Source organism: Truncatella angustata (assembly GCF_020726525.1).
Source record: "Truncatella angustata strain MPI-SDFR-AT-0073 chromosome Unknown BKA67scaffold_1, whole genome shotgun sequence".
Classification (NCBI taxonomy): Eukaryota; Fungi; Ascomycota; class Sordariomycetes; order Amphisphaeriales; family Sporocadaceae; genus Truncatella; species Truncatella angustata.
Genome location: NW_025763381.1, coordinates 1,678,528 through 1,690,639, shown reverse-complemented (window position 1 = coordinate 1,690,639; position 12,112 = coordinate 1,678,528). Strand labels below are relative to the sequence as shown.

At 49.5% G+C, this 12,112-nt stretch overlaps 1 protein-coding gene across 1 annotated transcript; it reads right to left on the bottom strand.

Moving 5' to 3' along the window:
* Window positions 1-432: 432 nt before the first annotated feature.
* BKA67DRAFT_529570 (uncharacterized protein) lies at window positions 433-2,426 on the bottom strand (the record flags this gene model as incomplete). Its single annotated transcript, XM_046099090.1, has 3 exons — window positions 433-1,392; window positions 1,450-2,172; window positions 2,256-2,426. 3 exons carry the CDS (start codon window positions 2,424-2,426, stop codon window positions 433-435), a joined length of 1,854 nt encoding a protein of 617 aa, XP_045963548.1.
* Between the last annotated feature and the right edge of the window lie 9,686 nt (window positions 2,427-12,112).

Sequence of the window (12,112 nt, the reverse complement as noted above, 5' to 3'; positions counted from 1 at the left end):
AGAAGTAAAAGAATCAAAAAAAAAAAATAGAGAGGACTTCACTTCCAGCCACACCCAAGCCCATAAATATGTCCATATCGAAGGAGGAAGTCCAAGGTTGTCCAGGTTGCGCTTTGGCATCTATGCCGGTAATCTGAACTTGGAAGGTCCATCAGATGGCCCCTGACTGCGACATCCAAGCCAACACAGCTACACCAGAGAACAGACCTGGCTGATAGGGGTGGGCTCGAGTACTAGTAGCATTTTCGCCGTATGCAGGGATATATTGTGGGTCAATGAAACAACGAAGCTGTAGATGTCGCGTATGCTTTCAGAAGACCATCTAATGGACCTTTTATTCGCCTCGAAGTTATGCAGATGAAAGGTTCAAAGGGTATAATATGAACAGATTCAAGAAGTCGACCAAAGTAAAACAGTGGCGGATATCGTATCTCACGGATTCTCAACAAAGATGACCAGCTTCTCATTGTGGTCCAGAGCGTAGTTGAGATCGTTGTCGCTCATTAAGCCTAGCTTGTCACCACTAGCCTCATCTCGATAAAAGAGCTGTAGTTCGCCGCCCAACTTGACTCTTTCCCGGATTCTGTCGGAAAGTTGTTGGTAGTCGGTGTCTGACGGGACACGAATGACAAAGGTGTCACCGTTGAAGAAAAGCTTCACCTTGAACGCAGGAACTTGTTGCTGTTGCTGCTGCACACCAGGAGACAAGGAAGTTTGTGATGGCTGGGAGAGCGAAGACGTCTGACGTGACATTTGAGGTTGCCCGCTCGACATCTGTCGGGGAGCAGCTGACAAGCCGCCATAGCCATTACCGTTTAGATTGTTCTGTGAAGTCTGTAGTGAGGCACCGTCCCGTGCTGAGTCTGCGGACGAGTGCCCGGAGCCTCCAGATAGTCGATATTCGTCACCGCCATTTAAGTCAGCGTCGATTTCATAATCGCCTTCCCTTGGAGCAAAGAACTGCCTGACAAGATTACATCTTCCGATGTAGTCAGGTTGGGCCAAAAGATTCTTGACATATGCATCGAGGTTATGCAACCGGCCTTCTGTGATAGCGTCTGTGACGTAGTTTACCGGACCAGGCATATACGGTAACGTGCGCTTTTGTGTGTTTGTGTTGCCGGCCTCGGCAGGAAACTCGGTCAGAAGAGCAATTTGGAAGTCGTAGAAGTCCTCATAATAGCGAGATAATTCCCAGTGACGACCATCTTCAAGCTGGGCTTCAATAACAAACCAATACTTTTCCTCTGCAAAACAGTACCTCGGTATGCGCGCCTCGATAGGCGCCAATAATTGGTTGCCAGGCTTGGCGCTGTAAGGGTTTTGTTGAAAGTTTTGCTGGGTGTTGCGTTGCTGCTGCTGAGGGGATTGCGCGTTGCTCCCAGGTGATTGCTTAAGACGTTGTTAGCACATGTTGCCCCCGGTATCTAGTGGTGAGTGAATGCGAACCTGTTCGCTTGCGCGTCTGCCACCTGGCTGTATACTCATACGCTCCATGCCCTGTTCAAGTCCTTGCTGGCCTTGCTGGCCAGGTGCGCCACCGACCTCGAATTTGCCAAGAGTGATGCTGCTGTTCTTGTACTCAGCAGCCATCTTCTTCCACTCTTCGACTTTGGGGACACCCGCCCTCTTAATAGCGTCCTGGGGATTTTGAACTGCGGTATCGGTCCCCATGTCCCGAATTTCCACGAAAGAAACTGGAATTAAGCCTGGACCGCCGAGCCTGCCTATGGGCTTGGCAACGAACCACTCAGGGTTGGACTGGGCAATTACTATAATAGCCTCGCCGGCTTTTGCTTCCAACTCGTCTGCTCGTTCTGCCACAAAATCATACATGACAATACCGTACACCATGGCTCCGTTCTTTACTGCCAATTTCGAGTTGCGCTGACTTTGGGCTGGGGTCGGTGATGTGGTCTCTGCATACCCCGAGTCGTGATCAAGGTTCTTGGCAGAATTGCCCGAGTCGGATTGAGCACTGTCTCTCTCTGTGCGGCCTAGAGCCTGGAAAAAGGCAACAGGGACGAGGCCACGGGCATCCGGCAAAGCAGGGTTACATGCTTCGTACCAGTCGTTATCATTTTCGCGGCCAATGACGTGGAAGAAGTCTCCGCGAGAGAAGCTGAGTTCTTGCGAGGATTGCGCCTGGTAGTCATAGAGAGCTCGAATGACCTGTGGTGTGTCGGATATTAGCACGTATAACAAGGCAAGTGGAGGCTTGTGCAACAAGAGCGTGTAGCAAAAGGGCGGCGAACCTTCTTCGGAGGCACAATAGCAACTGCGGTCTTGGGCGCGATGGAGATCTGAGCCCCCTTGTCCTTTTCGCCTTTAATAGATCTCCTGAGAGCCTTCCTCAAACTGTTAGCAAATCCAAAGTCTAAACCGAACACAGAATCGCGCATGTATTCCGGGGTTGAGTGGTACATGACTGTAGACAACGGGAGAGCTCAGAGACAAGCGCAGGCAGGTTGAACTGGCGAGCAAGCAAGCAATCGAGCAAGCAAACGGACGACTATCCGCAGATGTCTCGCAAGCAGAGGGAAAGGTTGCGGGTCATGGCAGGAGAGGGGAAGCGCTGGGTTTAATGGCGCACCTTCATGGTAGTACCAGTGTATCGGCTGAGGTTTGTGAAACTGGGTCGATGGAAAAGCGAATGCCGATCGGAGAGGGAGGTAGTACGTCGTAAATGAACGCTTCCTTGTGTGTCTCGGTTCCTGGTCTTTTCACAAGCGGATGGACGTCATGCGTTGGCGCACCGAGAAATATGTGATAGAGGAATGGTGTGCTGTCTGGTGGGTTCGGCTCAACAGCAGGTCTGAGTCAGTGCGACAGCGTCTATCTTCCAAATGAGGGTGCGCGAGTGGTGGGGAGACGGATGGGCGAAATATCCCGGGAGAAGTAGTTGTCGGGTCGAAGTAAGACGCTCTGCCTCAAATGATGGTTGAAAGCCAAACGTTGCCGGTCTGATCTGGTTCCTCCGAGGATGAGGATCTGGAACTAGAATGCGTGTGCTTTGGAGTAGCCGGGTTTTATTTATATACCCAATGAAAAGTGTCGGCGCAAAACCACAGTTGCTGACCTCGTGGTGATGATCTTGCCTTTGTTCTCAAATCACGCGTGTCTTATTATTCCTCGTTCAAGTTCACGTTCAGGTTCTGGTCCCGGGTCAAAACGGCGACCGTCTCTTCGAATTCCCTACTGTGTTCCGACAGCGACCGATGCCTGATCCCGATGTAATGCGAGCGCCGTCGTATGGTATCGACTGTCGCTGGTTGTTGGCTTGTCTTCCTGCTGGGGAGAGGAAGATTGGGCAGGCCGGGTCGGATCAGGGAGTGTCTGTCAGGGTGAGGAGCAAACAATGAGTCTAGAAGACAAGCCAGAGTCGAGAGTCGAAGGAGGGGAAACCGTTCAATAGGCCGCCTCCAAATGAGCTGGGTACAGGTTAAGTTACTGGGTACTCTACTCCGTATTGGCATTGGCATTGGCGTGACTTGTGACTGGGGGTGGGCTGGGCTGGAACGAAAGGCTTTCGACCCTTGGCGGTAGGGATCAACAGGAGGTCAGGATTGGCCTGTCACTGATTTAATCAACCCTTTTTGGGGGAGGGAGGGGGAGGGTTTGAACCGCTGCAGTGTCGTGTGTGCAAGTCGAAAAGAAATGGATGGACGGAATCATTGGCAACCTCTTGGGGGCACAGTTGCAGTAGGTACCGCAGTACTATAGTACATGGCACAAAGCACATAGAACCCCGTGCGGATCCGTGCTAGGGGCTAGGAAGCTCCCTAAGCAAGCATTAGCCATGGAAGCTCTACTTGGTACGTAAGGCTCTAGACCAAGGTTAGCCCGCCGTGATCGCCTGGGCTAAACCTCTGCAGAGGATGCACGAACCCTGGGGCTTGGGGAGCGACTCACTCATCAGGTAATGCAAAATTGAATCCAATGCATGTACAAACCAAGTGCCCCGACCATCACGACCCTGCATCAGGGCAGGGCGTAGCTAGTCAATGTCCCTACAGTAGTCCATCTATCCTTAGTCACTGCAGACGCGGACGCTGTCGGGTCGCTGCGTTCTAGTCTCAGCCCGGCGCTGGGCAGACAAGATGCCATCCTTTGTTCCAGAAGCCTCAGCGGTGTTCCAGCGCTGACCTTGATTCATGGCTCCGAAATTCTATGCAGGTGTGCTGTAAGGTAGCAATAAACAAGGCTTGGTTGACTCGTGGGGTGTGGATTCTCTACCCAAGTCTTTAGCTTGATTTATTTCCCGCAATTGCCTCGAGTATATGTATGGTACCGGGATGCCCAATCCAATCCACGACGGATGGATTATGTACTCGTCACCATGGATGTCCAGGAAGCAATCTGAGTTACTGAACTTGAACTCTACAAACGTTAAATTTTCTTTTGCACTGAACCACAGACAGACACGCGTGGCTGTGGCAGCACATAAAACCTATAGGTAACCTTGTCTTCTGCGCGCATGCAAATCGACACTAAGCGTCGACCGGCACTTTTAATTCTACTGTACCTACTATAACCTAGGTTTGCGACTGTCTATTTCACGACAACATTGACGTGATCATGTTTGGTTCCAACTGTCTACCATAACCTCAAATGTGTTGCTTTTCAATCTGCTGCTCTGTATTTTCGATCAGGGGCCACCACCCAATCAACCACCATTACAAGCTTCGCGGCTCTATTCCCCGTCCTATCGCATCCATTCATTCCTCCTTAACACTAACTACTCCGTAAATGCACCTAAAAATCCAACAAAAGCAACTCCCCCCACTACACACATGGCACTGTTGCATTCGGCATTTGAGTCTCGAGAACCTTTCATAACGACATAAATGGTACTTGTGTATTCGGGATTATGCCATTCTGTCAGAGTCCACGCACTCTAGCAAAATCCCGAGGTGACTGTAGAAATGGCTGATCAGAAGGGAAGCCTCCATGAATATAACTGCTTTCCCATGTGATATACTCTTTGCGCAATACTTTTTGTTTTCATGGGTTCAACTACGATGGTCGCATTATACCTCCTCAGTTGCTGCTAAGGCGCCAATCCAGGCTATACTTAACTTGCCCCTTTGGGACTTTATATGCAGATCCTTGAGGTCAGAAACGGTCCTCAAAGTTTAGACAAACTATGCACAGCCCATAAGTAGACAGTTCCAAAGCATGATTGCTGCTCGCCTTGCCGCCCGAGTCGACGCGGAGAGCTTTGGAACCTTCCTGCCTTCCTGCGTTGTAGATATGCGCCGTCGTGGACCCGAAAGCCTTGTATTGAGACCGCTCTGCGGTCCCGTTCAGACTTTCCTGCATGCTCTGAGGCTGTTGCCTTCAACATTGCGTACATTCCCGTGTGCTTTGACATTCACTTTCTCCCCGAGAGGTCAACTACACCATTGGGCATAACGAACGCATCAACTTCCATGCGCCGGATCGGATGGCCATTAAACACGGTAACTTATCGATTGCAATGCATCGCGTGTCATTGGCTTCTTCAAGTACCAACTCGATGATCTGATGACGTTTCAAAAGCCATCCGATGAATCCAAACCCCCTTGGAACTACAGGATGCTAATATCAACGCCATTTCCCCAAACGAAGCCACAGCTTCATTTTCCCGAGTCAGCCCTAATTGCGCCTCTTTGACCCGGAGTCCCTGGCAACGAGCGAAGACCGAGTCAGTTACGAGTAAATACTTCTCTGCACAGCCTCATACACTTGAAATACCGATATACCCTACAGGTCTATTACTGATCAATCGAAATCCTCCAACCGACATCAAGGGACTGGCAGAGAAATGGTAGTTAAGCACTTGGAATCCGGTCCCAAGGTTTGGCCACCTAGAAATCTGCCTTTTCGCCAAAAGTCAATACTCGGTACCTTGCAGAATGCATCCGATGAGAGTTTGAGTTTCACTGGGTAGATTCACGTTTATTTTAGCCACGTTCGGCCATTCGGACGGCTATGCAGGACCGTATTAACCTAGGTACTTGAGATTCCTGCTAGATCTGCCCACCAAGGAACCTTGCGTAGCGCGGCTGTTCCGGTCTCCCATTCAGCCTAGCACAGCATTTACGAATCTTTTGCATTATTGGATTCAAATATGGTTACTCAATCCAATCATGCAGTGTGCGGGATGATAGCATGAGCCTGTAGTACTATGTGCAGCTTTCAGCTAGCTCTCTCCCCATAAAGGACCGCCAGTCATTTGGCATTTCACCTCACCCACGACAATCCGGAATATCCAAGCAAACAAACTGCAGCCTTCATGCAAATACAACCACGGTTGCAAGAAAGACTATGTCCTTTCATGGCACGGCGCTTCTGTCCCAGGCTTCGTGCTCAGCTGTTGACGTGCGCCTCAAGTTTCTTCCGTATACATTGGACTGTCTGTATCCATCCGGAGGATACGGAAATGCGAGTTCATCAAGTGGCATTTGCCTGAGTGGCACCCGGTTGGATGACGTATCTGAGCAGTTTTGGGCTCTTCTCTCCATCCTGCAGCGGAGTTTCGTCTCATCTGCTTTTCAACGGATGTCACATCTAAATTGATGGGGTGGGAAGCCCAGCTTAATTATCGCATTCGAAAAACCCCTCCACCAATTTAGACCCCTGCCACGACGATTTTCGGTGGTGGGGCCATTCTTTCTTCCTGTCAGACTATTCGGGCACCAGATACTCCACAACTACAACGCAGGGAGCAGTTCAATAACGGCGACAGGCCCTGCAGCCTCGGAACCGTGTTGCGCAAATCCGGTCATATTGTAGTAGCATCATGTTCTTGCAAGCGTAGACCGGCTACTCCTTCTTCTTTCATCAACTGGGTCTGTTCCAGGGGATCGCAGCGCGATACTCAAGGCAACTGATGCACTGTCACAAAATAACATTCACAGATGACGTAGGATCAGATAGAGTTTGGGGGCTTCATCTCTGCAAAGCAAGCTTTGCCATGATATTGACAGGGTTTACCAAGATATTATATCGAATTGTTCCAGAAGCAATCTCGGGGTTGAGGCCAGCGATTGGACAACTTGGCAGGGCGAAAGCATTGATTGCTGATATTTCGTGAGGCAGAGGAATTATGTGATTTGAAATCGCACATGGGATGAGAACTTAGTCGATCATGCAACAGCTCGGATCGCTTGCTTCCCGCTCACGGGAGCACCAACGGACACATGAAACTATGGATGGCAGACCCCGGATTGCTGAAACCAACGCCCGCTCGCAACCCACACGCGGCACTTGCCCGGAATGGCCTCAAGACCCCGCCTTGATACTCCAAATAAAGCCGGGGACAAATGTTTTGACTAAGGTATAGTAGCGGGTCTATCTAATTCTTCACCCCAGTGAAGAATTTCTCCTTCCTTGTCTGCAGAATACGTCGTCTCAATTTCATAGGGTCGTGATGGAGATACTTTCCTGTCGAAACTTTGACTGCATATAGTCTATCGAAGGAGTACATGATATGCTCATACCAACGGCTTCGCTATAGCTCTCCCGCCAACTTCTCCATTCCTCCATTAGAAGAAGAAAGGAAAAGAAAAGGCGTATAGGTGGACTTCTTCCTTCTTTCAGTAGTTGTCTTTTTAGTTGGTGCAGGGGGTTCATGCAATTTGTGGCCGTACGCCGAAACTTGATAACTATATTGTATGATCTCGAAAGAGCTACGCAAGTTTTAAATCATGGGCAACACCTAATACGATCGGATGTCATGAAGGTGAATCTTCGGTCGTGCAAAATTCGTAGACCCATGATTCAATGAAGCCAACGGCCTCGAGATATGGTATCAACGATTTTTTCAATATTTATAAGCCAGTCCGCTCGCTAAGTTCTCACAGCCGTAGGGTTTATGAACGTTGGCTCTGCTTTCCTCATGACATGGCCATTCTTATAAGTCACCTACATGCCATAGCAACATCTTTGAATATTAGGTATAAAACACACAAAGATCAAGGCGAGAACCTCAGGTTTCGATCAACTTCGAAAACCGCAAGCGTCAAAACCATAGAGCCAATTTACGGTCCAGCGGGCTCACTTAATACTGCCCAATTCGAGGACAGAACTTTTGTTAACACTTGCATAAGTGCCTGGGCTTTGGCAATGCGCACAACAACAAAGCCTGAATTCATGGAGGCAGGCCATCAGCTTAGCCATGCGTTCCAAGACAAATCACAACTTTCGTCCTAGTGGTACCAGACGATGAGTTCATTCGTGCCACGAATATTTCGAACACGGACCTGGCCATATCGAGAGCAGAAGCGCCATCGTACTGTATACCATAAACTCCTAGCCCACGGGTCGTAGCTGCGTGGTGGAATACGGAACAGAACATCTCGAAGCTGAACTTGTATCTAATCAATGTTCGACTCGAACCTGCAATGTATCAAAACATGAAAAACCCGGGTAGCTTCATATGTGTAGGGCAGTTATACCATGACGATGCTCATTATGAGAGGCAAGAATCACTGCAAAAATTCACACACTATTGGAAATTTAGCCCATCCGTTTCTGTCAGAGGAGAAAGTAGACTGGAGGGTGGGCTGGGTTGCGCGGGAGCTCCAGCACAATCTCATGAAAGCAGCAGAGCCGTTCTTGGCCTCGACATCGTATTTATCCATAGCTCGACTCAACAAGCGGTTATAGATCTCGGTGATGTATGACTTCACAATTCGTCTTTATTAGCAACAATTAAATCTTAATGGCTTCAATCCATAAATGGTGCCGGAAATTCTCCAATATCTTATCCCGTATGATTATGATACCAACCCACTGCCCGGTTTGAAGACATCTGCACGGTGGATAATCCACTGATAATTCGTTCTCGCCGTAAGTGGCAGATCGACTTTCTTACTCTTATGTCCATTCATAAGAATTAGTCGGCTGCTTGCTGATGTTTCTGCCATTCCTGGCAGATACTGCCTAACCACAGATACGAACTCGAACGCCGGCTTCTGTTGAGAAGAATTGAAAATATGAATTAGTCCATTTCTATATTTACATTGGTTTTCCCCCTCCCCCTAGAGCCACATAAACACAGCGCATCTGGCGTATGTCTAGGAGCTTGGTTGATTTTCAGCAACATGCATGCCGTCTGCAATTAGGAATATATTATTGTGTTTCACATACATTGTCTTCGTATAGACAAGAACCACTGCAGTTGTGCATTTTGTTGTCCAGACAGTACATTATAAGTAGATCGAGACAAGCTGATTCTGTTCATTGAGAATTCATACCGAAATGGTTTCTCTCATCCGGCAAAGCAGCACTGTACCCTGTCCTGCGCGAGCTACATGATCATTTCAGCCAGTGACCATCCCAAATATAACCATTACCCGTGTAGGCCCATGGCCTTTCTTTCGCCCTCAGTGCCGATTTAAACAACGGATATTTCCCTTCCCGTAAACTCCTGCTTAAATTTCACCTATGAATACAAGCAACGGGTTCCTGGATGAAATAGCACTGCCCAGTCATGACTAAACAACATCGTAGGGACCTCATCCCACCTCCCAGATCACACCCAGGTGTCGACATCACTCAAGCTCTACTGGCCAACAATCAGACGACAACATGAGTACTCATATGCTCCACAGTCTCTTTGATAGATCGCAGCATACGCTGGTTTACACAAAATGGACAACGCAAGGGCCGGTCGTTTTGTGGAGCGGGCACTCCACTAGAGATGGGCGTCAACGTTAAATCCTCAGCTGTGGTGGGTGTGAATCTGGCAGCAGCTCGCGAAGGGTGTGAAGGGGGTTGTTGGGGGGTTTGCAAGCCGGGAGGGGGGCCCGGCAGAGGGGCAATTCCTTGGTCCTGTCGCTCGCGTTGGTCTCTGACCGCAGCAGCCTCAGCTTCCGCATCGGCCTCTTCCTGCTGCAGAGCGCGCAGCGCATTCTGTAGAACGACCTCGGGATCTTCGTCGGCATATGCATCTACCTCACCCGGATTAGTGGCCAGGGGCGGACCAGGTTGGCCGGGGTTCTCAATGCGGCGAATAATCTCGTCGCGTACTCTCGCACAGATACCCAAGGTAGCCTCCACGCCGACAACTCGCAGGACTGCATCTCGAATAGCAGCAGGGCTCGTCTCTTGACTAATTGTCATGAAGCGCGGTACAGCGTCCACAAGATAGGGAATGTCGTCGGCAGGATTGGGCGCATTGCCGTGGCGGCGTTGGCGTCGTATTAGCAGCCCATAGCGCTTCTTAAAGCGATGAATCCAGCCAGGCGAGAATTCGGGAGGCGCCTCGCCCTTGTAGCGGGGTAGCTGTGAGAAGATGGACTTTGCCTTGTCTGCAAGTTCCTCGTTGGAGGGGTTGCGACCAGAGGCGACGACTTGCTGGTGCCATAGCAAGACTAGCTTCTCGACGTCGGGCCAGTTGCCGAATCGTAGGCGCGAACCGCTGAACTGGTTGTCATTGTCGAGTCTGGCGTATTTTGGGGACAAGGAATGCGAGATTGTGGACTGAGAGATGTTCTGGCCGTATTGGCCGAAGAACCACTCGATGCAAGCTTTGTGGCTCGGGCGGGTGGTTTGGGAATGTGCCCAGCGTCGAAGAGCGCGTCGCTGGTCTAATGTAAGTGAATGGCGCTCTTTGGGTGTCGAGGTGGACGTGTCTTCGGGGCCGGGACTGATGTCTTCGTCTACGCCGGCTGTTGAGACATCAACCGAAGACATGGTCAACTCGGGATCAATCACGCGAAGTGAATTGATAGCGGCATTCGCTATATCCGATTCGTTGGCCACGATGAATGAATTGGTCGACAAACGACGATGAAATGCAATTGGGAATGACTAGTGGGCTTTGCGTATAGCGACAATCGCGTTGTCGGGGGTTTGTGGGCGGACAATCTGCCTTGTGTATGGGTTTTGCTTGTATTTGCTTGTAAAGGAAGAAGGAATTATGAAGTGAGCGGGATTTTGGGGCAAAACCTGGATCGCGCCTGACCTTAGCGCCCCAGACTTGGCCAGTTTGCCCCTCTTCTGTGCAAGTTTCAATTGGCTAAAACCCTGCACGGCCCTGCTCGGCCCTTGCCGCAAGCCACTCCACCTGCTCGCTCCTCTCCGCATTGCATCTCGCTTGGTGATCGCTTGTCCGCTCTCTTGCATTTCAGCTCTCCAAATGCATAATTCTGCGAGACTCACAATTCCAAGCTTGAGAGTCTTGGTTTATGATTTTGCATATCCCATTGTAGTGCTCCAAACTTGCCCGACGTAATACAAGTTCAAGCACCTTACAAGCCGTTCCATATTGTTAATCTCATAAAATTTATGGCATTCGTTGCCATTTCATACGTGGTATGTCTTTGGGAGAAATACTGGTTCTCGCCATCCAGCTTACCGTGTGTCGATCACTCATCACCGCATCTGCTGAGCTATGATCAAAAATTGTAGATTTGGCGTGGTCATTTCATATCTTCTGGTGTCATGATCAACGGCTGAACATTTCGGGGGCTAAAGAATTTTGCCAAGCTGTGTAACGACGGTGCAAAGAGCACATGAGTAGGGCACGTCATTTCTGATTGACATACAACATTACATGTACATTTTACGTGTGTTTGTCTTGTGCTATGACGCCAGTTAAATCTGCCTGGCCCCATGTTGCTAATGTGGTAGCTTGGCCCGGTATGAGTGTGTCTTGCACCACTGACTTCCAGTGATGTGGAGGCAACTGGGAGCACTGCATACAGCTCCGTCACAGCCTTGTTTAATTTTAGCCACAATTCAAGTAGTATGGCTACTAACATGACAAATGGACGAGGATATGCTTGCGGGCACTTTGGGAATTTAATGCCTGGTGCTTCTATTGCGCGTTTTGGCCAAGATACCTGCCACCCGGTGGGACTGCGTCGACATTGGATGTTGAGCTTTCCCATCAATCAAAGACCCCCCAAGTTTATTGATCTCAGATACTATAATAAAGCGTTGCTTATCTTTAGTTTTCGGTCTTGAACATACATGTGTTATGTTTTCCACGGCTTATTCACCACATTAGACAGTGGTGTCTGTTTGACCCATCAGTCAATAAAAATGCATCCCAACCTATCGTCCCAAGACCTCGCTCTACTGTCCATGAACCGCATGGGAAATGTTAGTCATCATATAT